This window comes from Solanum lycopersicum, chromosome 3 (assembly GCF_036512215.1).
Source record: "Solanum lycopersicum chromosome 3, SLM_r2.1".
Classification (NCBI taxonomy): Eukaryota; Viridiplantae; Streptophyta; class Magnoliopsida; order Solanales; family Solanaceae; genus Solanum; species Solanum lycopersicum.
The window spans coordinates 56,082,660-56,103,418 of record NC_090802.1 but is presented as its reverse complement, the minus strand read 5'-3'; the positions used below and the strand labels follow the sequence as shown (position 1 = coordinate 56,103,418).

The following is a 20,759-nucleotide window of genomic DNA, read 5'->3' as shown; positions in this document are numbered from 1 at the left end:
TACTCATATTAAAGAGAGGCAATATATACCATAGGTAATTAATTGACATATACAAGCTGGCATAAGCATCATAATTTTTATTTTTTAAAAGATGAAATTAATTAAGTTTGCATAAACAAATATGAATTAAAAGTTAACGTAAAAAAAATCATGATATCAATTAAAATGATTGGTTTAAAAATGATGATTGACAAGTGAGTTTTCATTGAGAAAATAAGCAAAGATAGCTATGTTAGTTGCCACTTAATAATATGGTCTATTTGCAAATGAAGTGAGCTAAGAAACATTATGTTTGATTTCAAATGGTAAAAAAAACTAAATAATTTATCGTCACATGATCAAACCTCGAGTAATAACGTTATCTAGTAATTGCTATATCTATTATCAAGAGATACTAATGTAGATTATAGTAAAATGATTGGTAATCTTTTATCTTTAGTTAGAAGTTTCAATGTTTATCTAGTCAACATTTAGATCCGCTTAATTAAAGTGAAATCGGTTCACCCTATCGTTGTCCACTCGTGCAGCAAATGCTTGACAGTTTTTGATCAATTGACCTCCTGAGAAGAAAAATTTGATATGATTGATTCTTTCTGTCCTACAATATGTTTTGATATAACCCCCGTTGATGTAACGACCTGTTTAGTCGTTTTGAGCAGCAGATTTTATTTCTGGAAAAACAAGCTGAGACGACGGAACCCACGACGGACAGTCATGGGCACGACGGACCGTCGAGGGGTCTCGTTTTAAAACACTTAGAAATTCTGAAAATTAGGTACTGAAAATCGACTCTCTGAACTCTGTGACGGACCTGCAGGACGGACCGTCACAGGCACAACGAATCGTCGTGATTCGCCATTTCAAAACACTTCAACTCTTGAGAATTTGGTACAGGGAACGATTCTCTGAACGTCGTGACGGAAGTGCAGGACGGACCGTCGTAGGTACGACGGGCCGTCACAACACTCCTTAAGGAAATCGAGTCTCTGACGAACCTGCATGACGGACCGTCGCAGGCGCGACGGGCCGTCACAGGTTGCGTAATCCCAGTCGGAGTCGGAATTCTGGTTAAGTTTTAAAGGGGCGTTTTGGACTATTCCTGCTATAATTATATATTTCGTGGGTTTAGATTAATAACTCAATTTCTTGGGGGATAAAAGAGGTAACCTTGAGTTAAATTGTGGGTTATTATTGTCATCTTTTACACTTAATTACATGTTAATTAGGGTAAAAGAAAGAGGGTTTGAATAAGAAAAATAGAAAGAACAAAAAGAAAAGAGAGGGGATCGAACGAGAGAAAAAGGGAAACGAAGAGGATAGCAAAGATCTTGAGGAATTGCTTGCTTGATCACGAAATCTTCGGTGGAGGTAGGTTATGGTTTCTCTTACGATATTCGTAGTAAACTCTTAATAGCGAATGATATGTATTGATAATGTTGTAAACCCTGCTATGTGCTTAATTGTATGCTTGCATGAATGTAATTATATAATTATGATTATATAAGCCTGATAAAGTTATTGAATCCTAAATCTTGCAAAATCCTAATCTCTTTGTTAATAATGAGGCCTTGGTATAAAAAAAGGTGTGATGAACTAAAATAATGGGATTGATGATGTCTTGGTAAGAAAGAAGGCTTGATGAATTGATAGAAGGAGAATTAGGGGATCGGGTGTCACGAACCGACACGTAGAATTAGGGGATCGGGTGTCACGAACCGACACTTAGAATTAGGGGATCGGGTGTCACAAACCGACACGTAGATTTAGGGGATCGGGTGTCACGAACCGACACGCAGATTTAGGGGATCGGAGTGTCACGTACCGACACAAGAGGATTAATGAATATGAGGGAGCGGAGTGTCACGTACCGACACAAGAGAAATAAAGATAATGAATCTTGAAAGATGTTAATATACTCAATCTAATGAACATGATTCCCAAGTGATATGGTATTGAGGCTTGAGTCCTCATGTGTGAACTTGACGGTAATTGTTAATGATATAGTGCTTGTTGTTGCTACATGTTGAGTATCATAGTTGATTTTATGATATTACTTGGTATATATTGATTTCTATTTTGAGTTGGCCGATGATATCTACTCAGTACCCGTGTTTTGTACTGACCCCTACTTTTATGTTTTCTTCTTGTTTATTTGTGGAGTGCAGCAAACGTGCCGTCATCTTCGACTCAACAGTAACTCTAACCAGTCTTCATTACTCCGGATATCAGGGTGAGCTAATGCTTCTAGCTTGGACTGGATCTTCCTCTTCATGTCTTGATGCTTTGAAGTTCCGGCATGGACTAGCTTTTACTTGTTTTAGCTTTTTAAAATATTCTTAGTTTAGTACTTTGATCATAGATGTTCTTGTGGTGATGACTTTCAGATTTTGGGGATAATAATAGTTATTGATTTTATTAATGAGTTTAAGTCTTCCGCATTACTTTTTGTTGATATTATATTGAAATGTTAAGGTTTAGATTGGTTGGTTCGCTCACATAGGAGGGTAAGTGTGGGTGCCAGTCGCGGCTCGGTTTTGGGTCGTGACAGTTGATCTAGTTATTTGTCTACCATTTCAACGTTTTTTTTATGTTATGTATAACCGCGTTCTTTATCCATTGAAGTAGGTTTTTTTTGTAACAATCAAAATCGCCTCCTAAACTGTTCAAGCTTATTCCGATGCACACGATTTCCTAAATTAAATTTAAGTACGAATAGTTTTTTGTTAGTAGCATCGCCTAAAAAAATGAGTTGATATATGGTATCTTTCCTGTCATTGCGAACAACATGTTTTACCTTCTCCATATCTATGCGATTATTGTTTATGTCAAAAAAATACGTGAATATAAATTAATTACATTTTGACATGAAAATTTAATATCAGACAAAAAAGATATGACATTGCAACACTCAAACGATAATAAATACCACATTCAACATCCAAAGGTTCTTACGTCTTTATCATATTAGCAATGAATTTGATAAATACAAATCATAATCAATGAAAAAACAATTAAAAAAAAAAATAGTGAAAAAAGACCTTTACTTTTCCCCGTTTCATAAATCAAAAGTGGAGAACATAATAACATGATTTATAATAAGATAATTGATAATTCTCCATTGTTAATTAAAAGTTTCAACGATTAAACTCGAATCTATACATTTCCACAAATGGAATGAAAAGTGAGTCATGTAAATAATCAAGACCTCGCAAATATGGAGTTTGAATCCAAAGGCAAACGTTGAGTTAACTGTATCTTTTTTTTTGTGTTAATTGACCCAAGTCGCGCCCTTTTGGCTACGGTGGGGTTTGGCCTCCTAACCGTATGCGGGACGAGTTTTTGCCTTACGCAGCTTGCATCGAAGATCAGAGAAAGTTTAAAAGAGATGGACATACCTAACAGCTGACAATCTAAGCCTGGATAAGCTTGCTTCTTCACGAATCTATACCTGATCTCTCCATTTTTGGCCCATTATACAATTACAGAAGCCTTTTCGAGCCAGAGTAGCAAGCACCGAGATCTCAAGTTCAATCTAAGCCTGGATAAGCTTGCTTCTTCACGAATCTATACCTGATCTCTCCATTTTTGGCCCATTATACAATTACAGAAGCCTTTTCGAGCCAGAGTAGCAAGCACCGAGATTTCAAGTTATCAAATTTCTAGAAACAATTAATGTTTTACGGTTAGTGAACCAAGCTATTTTGGATAAGCCTTTATATGAATTAACTATTCCCACTAGTGGGCCTCTTCTTAAGTTCGTTGGATTAGGGATTCGTTTTAGCTGTCGGTATAGTCCCAACAAAATTGTTTTGGCTGTTGCTTCACAATTTTTAAATGTCAAACGATTTCTTCAAGCTAAAACTATTTATTCCTTCAAAGTAGTTTCTTTGTTATATACAATTGTGCCAAAAGGTTTATAAATTGAAGTAGAATCGTCTTTTGATAAATCTAAATCTCTTTTCAAACAATACAAGTTTTTTCAAAAGCATATGTCTTCCCAAATTAAAATTGAATTAAAATTTTTTATGTTGGCAACATCAACACCCAAAATAAGCTTGATGATGAACAAATTTAAATTACTCGAATTTCAACATACATGTCAAAACATCGGACAATAAAATGAAGAAAGTAGTATAACAACACTAAAAAATAATCGCAACACCCATGTTTCGCTAATCTTGTATAAAACAACAACAACAATGACATATCAAGTATAGCATGACATTAAAGGAGAACTAAATGTACGTAGAGAGACCTAAGCTCTACCTCAAAAACAAAATGACAATTTCTGATAAAACTCGTCTCACGATAAATTCAAAAACAAAAAAAGAAAAAAAATACAATTTTCTTCCGAAACTTCGGCTCAATCTAATTACATTCTTTTTTTTATCAATTAAAACTCCTTTTCGAATTGTACAAGCTTCTTCCAAAGCTTACGTTATTCTAAATTAGATACGAATACGAAAAAAAATCTATTAGCAGCATCACCTTTAGAAATGAGCTTGACAGTATAAAAGTTTCAAATTAATCAAATTTAAACATGAAATCAGGCGAAAAAATGAAAAAGAAACCAGTCTTTACGCTCATATTTCACCAATCTTTTAAATAACGAGAGAAACTACAATAATTTCACACAGTAAAATCTGCGGAGCATAAAATCTACACAGATTTAAGCTTTGTTAAATAAAATGGCGGCGCCGACAAAGTTCGAATCAAAATAAAACCAAAAGAAAAAATTATATAAAAATACAGACGAAAAATTGCTCGTGTCATCCACACTAATTACGAAAAAAAAAAAAAAGAGAGAGAGAGGAGGGAAAAACGCTTGAAAATTAACTTCCCCAAATCCCTCTTTTTAGTATTAGTAGTGTACGTATATATATATATATATATTTACTCTCCTATTTTTCCTCTATATACTCTTTCTGCGTCAAATTGAAGCTGTCTCTCTGTTTATGTTTTTCTCCCCTTTTGGCCTCTTTCTAGAAACTCATGTTTTTTTTTTACAAAATCCACATCTTTGAAAACACCTTTTTAACAATTGAGGCGCTCACTTTTTCTTTCTCTGCTTAGGGTTTTCCTTCTCGTTTCTAGGGTTTTACTGCTTTGCTTCTGATTTCTTCTAGGGTTTATCACTCACTCTGTTCGTTCCTTCGTTCTCAACATGGCGGCGGAGAAGCTGAGAGATTTGAGTCAGCCCATTGATGTTTCGTTGCTTGACGCTACTGTTGCTGCTTTCTATGGAACCGGATCTAAGGAAGAGGTGAGAGCATTTTTGCTGTTGCTCTTAATTTGTTCAGTTTATCTGACAATTGCTGGTTAAATTTTTTGTTTTTTCGTTTTCGATGGCTTGCAATGACTTTTTACTTTTTTGATTGCTGGTGTTAAGTGGAGTTGAATGGCGTCTGTATAGGGGATGCATTTTTTTTTTTAAAACTAATTTGTTTTGCTATTAGAGCTCTGTTTGGATTGGCTTTTAGTTTTTTACTTAGTCATAGTGGACTTTGTGTTTTTCTTTTTTTATCGTTTTAAGATTAAAACCAAGTGCTTATAAGCACTTCTTTAATTTTCCTAATGTGGTTAAAATATATTTTTGGCTTAAAAGCACTTCAAAAAAGTGCAACATTAGGTTTGTTATAGGTTACAAGCTTTTGGGAATTTTAATAATTTCTATTGCTTATGGACAACCATTCCTGTATTTTTGCTGAACTTGTTGATGTCACCAAGACATTGACTAATGTTTGTTCAATTCCTATGGATTCGTAGTTTCAGATGCTTGGAATGTACAATCCTACAGTTTTTTCGCCCCTCTCCCCATGTTTAAAGGAAAGGGAAGAGTTGGAGAAATCTGCATGAGAAGGGGGGAAAGTTCTCACCTACATATGAAAAAAATGAAGGCTTTGGATGTAGGCGGTTCTTTCTCCGTGGTATCCCACATTATAATCTCATTATTGTTAAAATAGGTAGATAGTGGCATATTAGAAGAATTCTCAAACCCGCTACGTCTATAGTGAAAAACGCAAGGGATCTGTATATCCTTTTTCATACTTATATAATTAAAACTCAGCAGTTCTCTAGTATGGCACTAGTTACCCTGTTGGTGTATAATAGCTTGTTGCTGCTAGATCAGTTCTAAAAAAGATGTCTATTTGCCTTTTGCTTTCTATAACGCTCACTTGAATGCTTTATACAGCTGTAGCTCCACCACTTGAATAACATGGTCTATTCTGTAAATTAGTAAGCATCATATTATTTTTAAAAAAGGCAAATATCATTTATGTGTTTAGTGTGAATTTGTGAATAACAATTCAGTTTCACACACGAGAGGATTTAGTTTTAGGAGTGGAACTCGCAAAATCTTTGTTCTCATTGCTGGCCAAGTCACAATAATATTTCAAAGACTTGATTACCATAGCAATAGGGACAGTGGTAAGCAATAGGAACTTCCATCTGGATTACAATATTGATAGTGATAAGTGATGGAAACTTCCATCTGGATTACAATAATAATAGTGATAGTGAAAGCAATAGAAACTTCCATCTGGATTACAATCGCAATGGTATCGGTAGGTGATGGAAACTTCCATCTGGATTACAATAGCAATGGTATCGGTAGGCGATAGAAACTTCAACTTGTTTTGCAATAAATAAGCGAAATACACCTTCCATATGGATTACAATAACAATAATGGTAGCTGAAAGCTAGAAACTTCCAACTGGATTACAGTAACAATAATGATTGTGTAAAGCGATTGAAACTTCCATCTGGATTATAATAACAGTGATAGCGATAAGCCATAGAAACTTCCATCTGGATTACAATAATAGTAGTAATAATAATAATAGTATAATAATAATAATAATAATTGTTATTATTATTACAATAGTAATAATAATGGCAGTGGTAAGTGTTATTATCTTCCATCTGTCATTTGATGTCAATTTTGCTGTTTTGCATCCTGTTTATATATGGCTACGAGATATTTATGAGGACCCCTCAATTTCCTGCTAGACTTGGAAGAGAAAAAATCTCAAGTGTTTGCTGTTGTTTTTCCGGGCTTGCCTATTTCGGGTTACCTCTTTTGTTTGGTTGCGACCTATTGCATATAGGAGCGGGGTTTTACCTGTGCACACCCAATGGGTAGAGGCTGCGGGTTCCCCTTGTCATAAAAAAATTGTTTGTTTTTTCAAATTAAATATGTAGATAATAGTGTACAGATTATACTTTTTGCGGATAAAAGGAACTATTATGATGAACAACTATAGAGAATAAGCATAAGATGGCTTAGCCCAGAAGGATCATATATAGAGCTTGTCTATGGGTTTGCTATGTCATCACTGCTGATGATTCCTCTTTTGAACGGTCGGGCGTAGCTTTAGAAAATTTCCACTGTTTTTATGTTAATCATATACTATATGTGTTGCTTTGCAGAGAGCTGCAGCGGACCATATTTTGCGTGATTTGCAAAATAACCCAGATATGTGGCTTCAAGTGGTTCACATTCTATCGAGCACACAAAGCCTGAATACTAAGTTTTTTGCTTTGCAGGTCAGTTTTACAGTACTTTGTGATGTTGTACTTGCAGCTATGATTCTTTTGTTCAATTTAAGTTCAGTGTTTAAATGGGGTTGAGATTGTTCAACTGTTATACTGTAATTAGCGTTTTTATTTTTAGTATCAGTGTTTAAATGGAGTTGAGATTGCTTTAATAAACGTAACTGTTTAACTATGATTAATATCCTCTTTGGTAAGGGTGACTTTGATGGATACAAGCAAAAAAAAGTAATTCACGTACTCCTCCTCCCCACTTATGTGATGTAGTTTGATGTACCCCGAGCTTAAGAAATTTGGAAAGTCTTAGCAATGATTCAAAATTACCCTTAAAAAACACAATTTTATGGACTTTTTTGCCGAATAAGCGTGACCTAATATGGGTAAGATCTTGTTAGTGTCATTAAATATTTGTCAAATACACATTCTTTTTGGACTGGCTTTAAAGGAAAGTGTCATATAAATTGAGTTAAAGGGAGTATGAACTTAAGGCTGAGCACTAAGTTAAAGAGTTATTTTTGGATAGTGAAGATAAGGCAGGAGGGCTGACAACCCAAATAGAAACTTTTTTGAAAATTGGATAGTTTAAATTGAGTAATTTGTTTTATGGAAAATAATGTGGACCAGAATGCTAAAATTGTGTCTAGAGTATTAACAACTACTTAACTCTGTTTCAATTTGTTTGTCCTACTTTCCCTTTTAGTCCGTTGAAAAAGAAATGCTTCTTTCCTTTTTGGCAACTTTTAAGTTTCAACTTTTCACCTGGCACTTCTAAAACTACAAAACTAAAGGGCGTTAATTGTGCTCTGTTCAAATAAAAAAGAACTTTTGTTTTGTTACAGTTCTTTTTCTATGTTTTTTTGGGACTTCTAGTTTAGTTCCTATATGGCAGAAAGCTGAGTAAGATATTTAACTGCTTCACCTGCAGGTTCTTGAGGGTGTTATTAAGTATAGATGGAATGCATTGCCTGTCGAGCAACGAGATGGAATGAAAAACTATATTTCTGAAGTTATTGTCAAGGTACAACTACACATTTCTTGTCATTTCTCTTCAAGTTTTTTTGGACCTTGAATTGAATTTCTGTTTCCATGGATTTTATTAACCGAGTCATTTATGTTTATCCCTATATTGAGCTCAGCTTTCCAGTGATGAAGCATCTCTCCGGCGGGAAAGGCTGTATATTAGCAAGCTAAACATAATTTTGGTTCAGGTACTCTTACTACCTACAACAACACTCTCTTTATCAAAAAGGAACACACACATACACTGAGCCACACACACATACACTGAGTCACACACACAGTGCCCTCATTATCATTGACTGTGGCTAGTTTTGGTTACACATGAAGTTGGAGGGTCTTTCAGAATTCATTTTTTCTTGGGATTTATGTTTTCAGATTTTGAAGCACGAGTGGCCTGCAAGATGGCGAAGCTTCATTCCCGACTTAGTTGCGGCTGCAAAGACAAGCGAAACAATATGTGAAAACTGCATGGCAATATTGAAGGTTTTCTCTAAATCTTCATTTCCATCTTCCAATGAAAGCATTAGTTTCAAGAGTACACCTTGATAACTTGGAACTATTATCTTCAGCTTCTCAGCGAGGAGGTTTTCGATTTCTCAAGGGGTGAAATGACTCAACAAAAGATCAAGGAGCTCAAACAATCTTTAAACAGGTACAATTCCATATCTGTATGAGTTTATTTTTGGTTTAACTTTTAACTTGGGATTTTTTCCACATAGGATTGTTTGATATATGGGATAACCTCAAATATTGGCTTTGACATACTGATGTTGATTAGAGTCTAGAAACCATTTACTATTTTGAAAATCGGCAATATAGATGAGAAGGAACTAAGTAGAAATAGGGGAAATGGTAGAGAAATCCGAAATGTTGGAACTTCCCTTTGGTTGGTTGCCAGAGAAAATAGGATGTGAAGACTGAAGAGTTCTCTAAAGAAAAAAAGAAAATAGTATGTAAAGAGTTGTTTTCTTCCTTTCTGATAAATGCATGAAAGAAAGATCATTTACATAAATTTATTTTGTTTTCTTCCTTTCTGATAAATGCATGAGCTTGTGCAGCATTTTGTTTTTCTGTTCGAGTACTTTATTCTTTTGGCTTGTACTAGCCTTTTATTTAAGACACTTGTCTTCCCTGCTGTTTTTTTTAATTATATTTTTTAAGAACTGAATGTGATTAAAACCTGGTTCATTTCTACTATTCTCGGGTGAAACATGTGGTTTTGACTTGTGAATAAAAGATTCTGTACATCGTATGGATTTTAGAGCTCCTTATATAATTTCAAAGAAGAGGGTCTTCTAATATTATCTTTACACATATTAATTATGGTCAGACTCTTCCTTTCCTTTTATAAATTAAGACTTCTCTCTCTAAGACATTGGTTGCTTCGTTTACAGCGAGTTTCAACTCATCCATGAGCTATGCTTGTATGTGCTATCAGTATCCCACAGAACTGAGCTCATCAGGGCGACGCTTGCTACACTGCATGCTTTCCTTTCATGGATTCCGCTTGGCTATATTTTTGAATCAACACTGGTCTGTATTTCTCAGTTGCTTATCATTTATCTTTTTAATTGAAGCACGTTGTACAATTTACTGTCTTAATATAGATGTGTTTGAGGAGTGCTGCCTGACTTGTGTCTTTTTATATTACAGTTGGAAATACTGCTTAAATTTTTCCCATTGCCATCTTATCGCAATCTCACACTTCAGTGTCTAACAGAGGTATATAATGACAAGATCTCTACTAGAGTTTCTTTTAACAGTAAAATTGATCCGTAGTTATTCAGTGAACTTTTTGGTTCTGTGTTAATATGCAGGTTGCTGCCCTTAATTTTGGGGATTTTTATAATGAACAGTATATCAAGATGTACACCATATTCATGGGGCAGTTGCAGGTGAGCTAATTAATACTTGATGTCGCTTTGTTCTTATTCAATTGGTTCAAGAGTGTATCGTAGGTGAAATCAGTTTAGTTAATCGTTGTATAGCTGTATTTAGTTTCTCTGTACACTTAGTGACAGTTAATGGTGGATTTGTATACTGGTCTGTCTCAGAACAGCTGTGGAACCATCACTTGTCATAAAAGTTGTAAAATCTAAGTAGGACATATGTGAAACTTCTTCAGTTTTTTCCTAGGACAATGGTTACAACTTATTTGACTAGGTCATTGTTCTATTATTGTTTACAGAATGAAGGCCCTCTTTAAATTGCTCATTGTAGTCATCTCTAGATACTTTTGTCTGTGTCGACTTTGTCCTTTAGCAGATGATATGATGTGTTTGAGTTTGCTGTTCTATATGGATTTAGTAAAAACATAACACTCAATTTACCGAATGATAAGTGTTAATGTTGTTGATATAGGCTTTTTAGTTATACCTTAATGTTTGGCTAGTTATGGTTGTGCTATTGTGCTCATTATCTGATGGTTTTTCTTAACATGTATAGAGTGTTCTTCCACCTAATACAAGCATTCCAGAGGCCTATGCAAATGGAAGTAACGAAGAACAGGTTTGTCTGAGACAGTGAATTGTTATTTTACGGTTGTATTCACGGTAAACTGATATTTCTCTTTCCTTTATCCAGGCCTTCATTCAGAATCTGGCTCTGTTTTTTACATCATTTTTTAAGGCAAGTTTCTTTACTTAGTGTTTACGACATGGGAACATTCACTTTGAAGTTGTGTATTGGCTATATGATTTTGGAATGTAGTAGTCAGCGTTCTTCTCTTACTAGCTACTTTGTATGCAGTCTCATATACGTGTGCTAGAATCATCACAAGAGAATATAGGTGCCCTCTTGGTGGGACTTGAGTATCTTATTAATATCTCTTATGTGGATGATACAGAAGTTTTTAAGGTATTGTATACCACTGTTTATTTGTGATTCAAAAACTTTCTTGGTAGTGTGTGGTTGCTAAGGTGTGGTTTGGCAGGTTTGCTTGGACTACTGGAATTCCTTAGTTCTTGAGCTGTTTGAAGCAGCACATCATAATCTTGATAATCCTGCAATGACTACAAACATGATGGGCCTTCAGGTATGACTAGCCACCCGGATCCCTTTTGCCTAGAACTCTCCAAAAACCAAACTGCTTATGTGCAAGTCTTTTGTGTTAATTAAGCAGATGCCACTGCTTTCTGGCATGAATGATGGTCTTGGAGCACAACTTATGCAGAGGAGACAGCTTTATTCTGGTCCAATGTCCAAGTTGAGGTTACTTATGATATCACGCATGGCAAAACCTGAAGAAGTTCTCATTGTCGAAGATGAAAATGGGAACATTGTCCGTGAAACAATGAAGGACAATGACGTCCTTGTGCAATACAAGGTATCTATCTTGTTAGTTCTTACAGAATAACCTGTTGAATTTGATTGACATTCTTTGGATCTTCTTGGGTTGGAGTAAATTTAAGAGATACATGTTATATTTGGCGGAGTGCATTTTGCCTGATTCTTGTTTTGCAATGTTGAGTCCTCTTTTTACGTGTTTGATGATGTTAAATTTTGCAGATCATGAGGGAAACTCTGATCTACTTGTCACATCTTGACCATGACGATACTGAAAAGCAGGTACACTTCCTTTAAAGCCATCAAATTTGTTGTGACTTGAATAAATGTAGTTGAAGTAGCATGCTAAATGTTCTCTAACCTTGTATCGGTTCTGAATTTTCATATCGTACTTTTCTGGATGGCTAATAAACATCAAAGAGTTTACCCACAAATAGATGCTTTGGGTTTCTCAATTATGATGATTTTATGGTTAATTGCTGGAGAGCTCTTAAATGCATAAATTCCCGATCTGCTGAAGAATTAGTTGAGACTATGATTCTATTTATTTGCAAACTACAGTTAGGAGGTTTAGCAATTTCTATTGTCTTTTGGTCAATTGCAATTTGTCTTGTATTCCAGGCTTCCAACGACCTAGTAATAGTTAAGCTGTTCATTTATTTATCTTCAACCTACTTCCAAGTGCTGTTGCTAATTGCTTCTGGCTTGATTTAACCTTTTCTTGAGATTGAAGTTTGTTGATTTTGTTCCAAGTGCTGTTTAGCTACTATTTCATTTCTTGACACGGTGTTTTGGGCAAAAATGTTTCATGGTGCACAATTGCCAATTTTCGAGGTTCATTAAGATTTCATATTTGTGTATCATCAGATGCTGAAGAAACTTAGTAACCAACTCAATGGTGAGGATTGGTCATGGAACAATCTAAATACATTATGTTGGGCAATTGGTTCTATATCCGGGTCGATGGTGGAGGAGCAGGTATTTTGCTTATAAGACTTTGATTTTGCAACTTTTTTGCTTCCAAGATTCAAGTGAACATCCTAACTGCTGTTTCATGCTGTCATTTTTACTGAAGTTCTCTATGTGCATCTTCATTTTCTTGCTCTAAACTGAACAATACTACCAATTTTTCTATCGTTTGAATGCTAAGATCTTGATTTTTCACATTTTTCCTTGTGTTTACTTTGGCAGGAGAACAGATTTCTTGTCATGGTGATACGCGATTTGCTGAACCTATGTGAAATCACGAAAGGAAAAGACAACAAGGCTGTAATTGCTAGCAATATAATGTATGGATGTGATGCCATTGTCGTTTGGCAGTTGTTATTTTCTTTGCCAGCAGTTTTCCACTGCATAGTGATTACAAGTCTGATTGGACATTATTCATTGTTTTACAATTACCTCTCTCAAAGAATCACTAATCTAATTTTCTCCCAAATGCTGCTTTTACTACTTTATAGTTGGTTTATGGCATACAGCTACACTGTATTTTTTTAATCAAGAATTGTTGTCATTACTTGTTTTGATCAACTGGCAGGTATGTTGTTGGGCAATATCCTAGATTTTTGAGAGCCCATTGGAAGTTCTTGAAGACTGTTGTGAACAAATTGTTCGAGTTCATGCATGAAACACATCCTGGAGTGCAGGTTACTACTTCTTAATGATTTTACTTTGAGCTGCTGTTTTACTGTTTATCCTTGTTGGAATTCGCCTTGCCTCTGTAGTTAACCGAGTGATTGTTCACTTATTGCCAATTGTTGTTGTGTATACAACTGGTGATCATTTTGTGATTACTCTGTGGAGTCCTATGGAATTATGCCATGTGGTATCAGTAATAGGTCTTTCCTTGTTTATTGCCATTGTGTCTCCAAGTAAGTGATGAAATGACTTGCGCACTGAGTGTCAAGTACTTGTTTCATGTTATGGCCTAACACACTGGATTGCTATCAACTATTTTCTTGTGCTCACATGCTATTTTCATTGTGGTGCCGCCATTCCTGTTCCTGAGGGCCTTCTGACTCTTTTCTGTAGGATATGGCCTGTGATACGTTTTTGAAAATTGTTCAAAAATGCAAGCGCAAGTTCGTTGTAGTCCAGGTAATAGAACAGTTATCAATAGCATCAGTTTCTTCTGAAGATACAAGGGTGAAAAAATGGCTGAAAACCGATCTGGTACTGATGACTGTCTTGTTCTCAGGTTGGAGAAAACGAGCCATTTGTTTCTGAACTTTTAACCACTCTTCCCACAACTATTGCAGATTTAGAACCTCATCAGATTCATACCTTCTACGAATCTGTAAGAGTTTTTGTTCTAGTGAATAAATTTCATTTCTTTTTACTTGTTTCTTTAGATGTTTTAAATTGCCTCTGCCTTGTTCTATATGTTGGTATTTGTCTGGGCACTAAGTTTAAATTAAAGACTTTTGGCACATACTTACAGTCACTAAAGGTTAAAATGGAATGGTTAAGTTAAAAACTTTCCAAAAATATAGAAATGTGTTTTTCTTTTCAAAACACTTAAAAAGAAGAGTGATTCAAAAAGGAAACTGGGGTAGGACTTAATCTTTTATGCTGAAAGGGTTTTTGTGTCCTTTTACAGGTTGGTCAAATGATTCAAGCAGAACCTGATCCCCAAAAAAGAGACGAGTATCTGCAGAGGTTGATGGAGCTTCCAAATCAGGTAAGCGGCTACTAACATATGGTCTAGATTAGATGTATTTGCATGCTATCCATCACTTTGTTTGTCATCAGAGTTTGCATACTAGTATCTGTTTTTGCCTTCATTGAAGGCGCCACATAAGATTACTCGTGGAGTTTACACAACATATTATTGTGGCTTATTAATAAACATTTAATTTTTACAGAGATGGAATGAAATTATTGGACAAGCACGACAAAGTGTGGACTACCTGAAAGATCAAGACGTTATTCGTGCTGTTCTAAATATATTGCAGGTTACCTTTTATATCCAACACCACTACTTCAGATTATTTCATTTAAGTATTGGGTGATGAATGATATTTGAAGATATACATAGTATTATACTGGATGTCATCACCTGTCAGATATGCATTCTTGGTCCAGCTGTTAAGCTGTTCCTTTAATTTGAAGAGGTTACAAGTTTGAACCTCCTATTTACTTTTGTCAATCACTGTTTTCTTCTATTATTTCTTTTTAGGCCTTTGGTTTGAGTTAAATTAAACAGTTTTAAAAACAACATTTCAGTCCTTTCTGCATGTGGCGGGTTATTTGGAAGAAAAGAAATCAACAACTTTTTGAAAGAAAATGTGAAAATATACATATATTGAAAAATAAATGTATGTCTTCAGATTTTTGGTATAGACTAGAGAAGATGTTAATACAGTAGATAGAATGTTAGATTTCCTCAGCTTCTTATTGTGATGTAAATTGACTGATCTGCATGCAATTCGGTAAAAACTGTGTTTCGTTTTGTAATATCTTCAATCATTTAATAAAACCGAAATGTCAAGGATGTTTTTTCCTTTTAATATTAAGTTAAAAAACAATATTACTTCAAGGCTCTTTTACCAGCTTAAAAATAACAATATTTCAAGGCCAAATTGCTTTCAAATCTTTGAGTATTAACTTTGGTGATTTATTTTTCGGAAAAAACCTTTGGCAATTTAGACTTGATGCATGCCAGTTGAAGTTTAACCACATATTAAGAGTTTCTACATTGAATACTATGTATTCTCAAAATGTAGTATGTTTGTCATATCTTTATGACATGATGCTAACTAGGATATATTTCACAAGCAAGGTACACTATATCTGGAGTTGTTGATGCAGGTTTCTCATTAGTAGTCTCTATTATTCTCTACACCTGTTATATTTCCTTTTAAACTGAATACATGCTATTTGCCGATCAGTATTTTACGACTTCGTTTATTACTTCAAACGTCAATCAAATCATGTGGCTTGTGCTGGGATCATGGAGTTTCGTCAATCAGTCTTCGTATTCTGTTTTGCATAGAATGTCATTCTATTCAGCAATGCTTTTTGCATAAAATCCTTCTATTCTGAACATGAGGTTTTGGTGCATTTTTTTGCCTTGCAGACAAATACTAGTGCTGCTAGCTCACTTGGAACTTATTTCTTACCTCAAATTTCTCTGATCTTCTTGGACATGCTCAATGTCTATAGGTATTGGCATCATACTTTCTTTTTCTTTATTTGATTTTTGTTTTCAAAGTATTGAGGTGTCTCGTTGTTAATTTATTATAACTTGATTGCTTGTATCTGGTGTTTAGGTGGTCACCTGTGCCGTTATAATCCCACTTCTCTGCAGTTATTGGGTTTTTATGATTTTTTTGTGAACCTTTTCTGTTGCAGAATGTACAGTGAGCTTATATCTACAAGCATCGCACAAGGCGGCCCCTATGCCTCAAGGACATCCATTGTGAAACTCTTGCGGTAAGTTCCATTTTATTTTATTTTTCTTGCCAGCTTAAGATGCATCTTCTTACACGTGTGATGTGTGGCAGCTCGGTAAAAAGGGAAACACTTAAGCTTATTGAAACATTTTTGGACAAGGCTGAAGATCAATCACACATTGGGAAACAATTTGTGCCGCCAATGATGGACCCAGTTTTAGGTGACTATGCAAGGAATGTGCCTGATGCTAGGGAATCTGAAGTTCTCTCCCTTTTTGCTACAATTATAAACAAGTAAGCCTCCCCCCCCCCTCCCCCCCTCCCTCCCTCTACCCACACAAACACACCCCATCTCCACCACCACTCAGCATGCCTGAGATCGTATATTGTCTGTCTGTCTGCTCCAATGATTAAGAATTCAAGGAATTTCTGTTATTTGCCAGTTTTGTCCATTTTCTCATGATACACCCACCATTTTTCTTGTTAGGTACAAGGGGGCAATGATTGAGGATGTCCCTCGAATATTTGAAGCTGCTTTCCAGTGTACTCTGGAGGTTTGTTCCCCCTCTTTTTCTGAGTTCACTTCTATTCTTTTGGTTAATAATTTTGTAATAGCTTTACGTGTAGCCTCCTCTTGTTATACTAAGTCATCCCGACAGTACACCAGCTATGCCTCTGTTCCAAACGCCATCCTTAGCATTATTTGACTAAAAAAATGTTTCCTGCATAAGCTACTTGTTTGATAAAGGGCATTCCTATTGCTGCATTACTCCATCTTCTCATGAAGCTAATAGATGTGTTTGTTTAGGTATTAATTTGGTGATACTATTCTCCTTCCTCATTTATTTGGTTGAGAGTTGTTTATTCCGGTTCTTTATACATGCATTTGTATCTGTTTTTAGAGTCCTTACCTGCGTTTATCTGTAGCAGTTTTAATAGGCAGTTGTTTGTATGTCCTATCCAGGATGACATATGCTTTAGAGATAATTTGGTTACTTCAACAAACATTTGACAAGTTAATCATCGAGCTCACATGGTCTGTTTGATGAATTCATTTTATGTACAACAGATGATCACAAAAAACTTTGAAGATTATCCGGAGCATCGACTCAAGTTCTTTTCATTACTTCGTGCAATTGCTACACATTGTTTTGCTGCTTTGATAAGGCTGTCGAGTGAGGTATGTATTTTTTCCTGCTGTGTGTGTAATGTATGGACCAGCAATTCTAGTTTATGAAGCTTCCAGTCCTTCAGGGAGATCTGTCTGGATGTCATCTTTATTTAGAATGTCTGGATGAACTCATGATAGGTCTCATTTTCTCCTGATTTTTGATCAGCAATTGAAACTTGTCATGGATTCTATAATATGGGCTTTTCGGCACACTGAGAGGAACATTGCTGAAACCGGGCTTAATCTTTTGTTGGCAATGCTGAAAAATTTTCAGGTGCTTCTTTATTTTGTAGCCATCAGATTGATTGTTTATGTTGAACATATGTGGTGAAGGTCTAACAGTTTCTTCTCTCATGGCAGAATTCTGAGTTTGCTAACCAGTTTTATAGGACTTACTATTTGACGATCGAGCAAGAAATTTTTGCTGTTCTGACAGATACTTTTCATAAGCCTGGGTTTAAATTGCATGTATTGGTGCTACAGCACTTATTTTGCATGGTACGTGTCAACCTAACAGATAGGTTTTCCTAGTTGTACTAGTATTTTTTTTAACATAGTGCTATGATTTCAGGTAGTTATGTTGTCTGAGCCTCTATGGGATGCTTCTACTGTGCCTTGTTCATATCCAAATAATGTTGAGTTTGTTCGCGAATACACCATTAAGCTTCTTAGTACATCCTTCCCCAACATGACCGCTGCTGAAGTATGCGCATAAGTTTTGCATGATATTTTTTATGTCAATTTGTATATATTTTTGGTTTATATGTTTGTGATGGTTTGCTCTTTCTTCAGGTGACTCAATTTGTCAGTGGGCTATTTGATTCAACAAATGACCTTCCAACATTCAAGAATCACATAAGGGACTTCCTTGTGCAATCAAAAGAGTTCTCTGCTCAGGTTAGTGTTTCAAGTAGACCATTTGTTCCAAGATTGATTGTTTGGGTTGGGTGTGTGTGAAGGTCTTCTATTTCTCTACCCCCTTCCCCTGTAATGGTGAGCATTGTCCTGAAAAAGAAAAGAACTTGTAAGTTGTAGGACCCTTCTTCTTAATCCAATTCATTACATGTTTTTTCTCAAATTCCCCAAAATGTAAAAATCAATGTGACCTGTGACCTTCACATGTTTCCCTACCAAATAAAAAGTTCAAGTTCTGAAATTTTGTTTAATCTGTATGCCGGTCTCTGAGTGATATTTTAAATGGAACACAGCGACGACAAAGAACTTTGTCGTGATTCTAATGAATTAAATTTTGTCTAGCTTTAGGTTGTCAATGTTTGCAACCGTAGTCATATTGTGAGTTCCACTTCAATTTACGGCTACTTTTTCTACCCCATGTCCACAAATTCATGTACTTAATAGATGAATATTTGTCATAAAAACTCCGAATTATTCGCATCTGTGCTGGGATATACCATGGCTTATTTACAGATGATAGGTCATATTTTGAGTTCCTATAACGACATGCTAAGCTCAGATCTAAGCCTGTGAGATGACTTGGGAAAAAGTTTTTGTAAAAAAAGGGTAAAAGAAGTTAGTGGAAAAAAGAAAAATTGCTGGAGTAGTTCTGGTTATTTTTGAAGCTCTCTGAGGAATTTTTGAGTGGAAGAACTTCTCTAACAAGTACCCTGAATCCACTTGATTCTAAAAACAGTTTTTGGCAATAACTCTTTTTTGTTTTTTCGTTATATGCAGGCTCAGTTCTTTTTCTTCCTTGGATGAAAAAGCTGAGCAAATTGTCATTAGTTTTATCATCCCCTTTCCTTTCAGAAGTTTAGCTATAGAGATGAATTGCTTACTCATGAGTTCTGGGCTTTTGAGTCTAATATTATCTTGTTCTTATTAGTGTGATGTACTGATGTTTTTAACTAGCTTATTCATTTTTTCTGGTATTTAGCTTCTTCTTTTTTTACCACTCAACGCACTTGGATTATTCACTTATCCTGCAGGACAATAAGGACCTTTATGCCGAGGAAGCAGCTGCTCAGAGAGAGAGGGAACGTCAGCGGATGCGTTCTATTCCTGGTCTAATTGCACCCAATGAGATCCAAGATGAAATGGTGGATTCATGAGATCCACAATGTTCACATATACCCGTTTGTACCCTGAAGGTGATGTGGGTGCTTGGAGTGTTTAATCACAAACTTTAGTGGCCAGCATATCCTCATCTTTTCTTTTTTTTTTAAAGTTCCGTTGTGTTGCAAAAATTCTCACATTAGTACTGAGTGATCTCTCGGTCTTGTGGCAGTGATTCAAGGGAAGTGTTGGCTGGGTCTAGGTAGTTAGATCCTAATCTAGGAATACAACATGTGTATGGTCCATTCATGGTTTCATTTTCGATACTGTAGTTGGCTAGAGGAATTGATGGATTTATTTAGTTGACCTCGATATCTGCCATCGAGAGTAGGTTTATTAATGTATACAGGCATTGGCCGGTTGTGCAGTAATCATTTTTGGTTTTTGGTGGAAACGGCAGTGTATTTTTACACAATATGCAGAAGTGTATTTTTACACAATATGCAGAAGTATGAATTTTTACTAGTTGCTTTATTACTGGTATATGTGGTTTTCGTTGGAAATGTTATCGTTGATTGCCATCTTTGAGTTCTCATCAAACTCTCTGTTTCATTATGGCAACAGTTTAAACAGTTGAAGAGAACATGGATCATTTTATTGTAATAGCGTAGTTCTTGCTGTAAACGATTGAAAATGAGTTAAATAAAAATGGGTTAAATGTACTATTCATATTTTAAATGGATGAAAATGCTTCGATGGATAATACGAGTATTCATATTTTTACCCATATTATTATAAGGGATCATATTAAAAGAGCTTTAAAAAGCAAAATCTCTTACCTCGTTCAGCGCCTAATAAATTAATCTTTTGAAATTTGTTTTTACTTAAAAAAAATATCAAATTTATGTTTACTACTTCTCCCCTCTCTAGCCCCTTCCAAAAAAAATAAATATCGATTCTTTTTAGTATCCCATAATACCTAACCCGACTATCTATGCCTTTACAAAAATATTACTTTTATAAATGAGTTTTATTTTTAATCTATTTAACTATTCATCGGTAATATGAATTTGATTCACTTTTTATTATTTTAAATTCAAACTCATTTAAGATGGATAATTTGAATGAATATCAATATAAATTATTCATTTTGTCATTCCTCTCTAAATGAACGCATAAAATATTTATTAGATTTATTATATTTTGATGACTTTTTAAAGAGTCTGTAGTTTGACGTGTTCTCTTATTTTTCCCCTTTTCGGTCATCTGGGAAGGCCGGAGACTCTTTCAAATTTATTGAATGCCTAATAAATTTGGAGGG

General features: G+C 35.2%; 1 protein-coding gene across 1 annotated transcript; it reads left to right on the top strand.

Moving 5' to 3' along the window:
• Positions 1-4,938: 4,938 nt before the first annotated feature.
• Positions 4,939-19,973, top strand: XPO1 (exportin 1). Its single transcript, NM_001247253.2, has 32 exons — positions 4,939-5,263; positions 7,433-7,549; positions 8,481-8,573; positions 8,692-8,763; positions 8,951-9,058; positions 9,145-9,227; positions 9,970-10,108; positions 10,229-10,297; positions 10,393-10,470; positions 11,021-11,083; positions 11,159-11,203; positions 11,324-11,431; positions 11,508-11,609; positions 11,697-11,900; positions 12,083-12,142; positions 12,728-12,838; positions 13,052-13,149; positions 13,398-13,506; positions 13,892-13,957; positions 14,058-14,156; positions 14,460-14,540; positions 14,725-14,814; positions 15,939-16,024; positions 16,214-16,294; positions 16,366-16,548; positions 16,742-16,808; positions 17,324-17,434; positions 17,592-17,699; positions 17,786-17,923; positions 17,997-18,128; positions 18,218-18,322; positions 19,372-19,973. The coding sequence occupies exons 1-32, from the start codon at positions 5,165-5,167 to the stop codon at positions 19,492-19,494; spliced, it is 3,228 nt and encodes a 1,075-aa protein (NP_001234182.1). The 5' UTR covers positions 4,939-5,164; the 3' UTR covers positions 19,495-19,973.
• Positions 19,974-20,759: the final 786 nt, after the last annotated feature.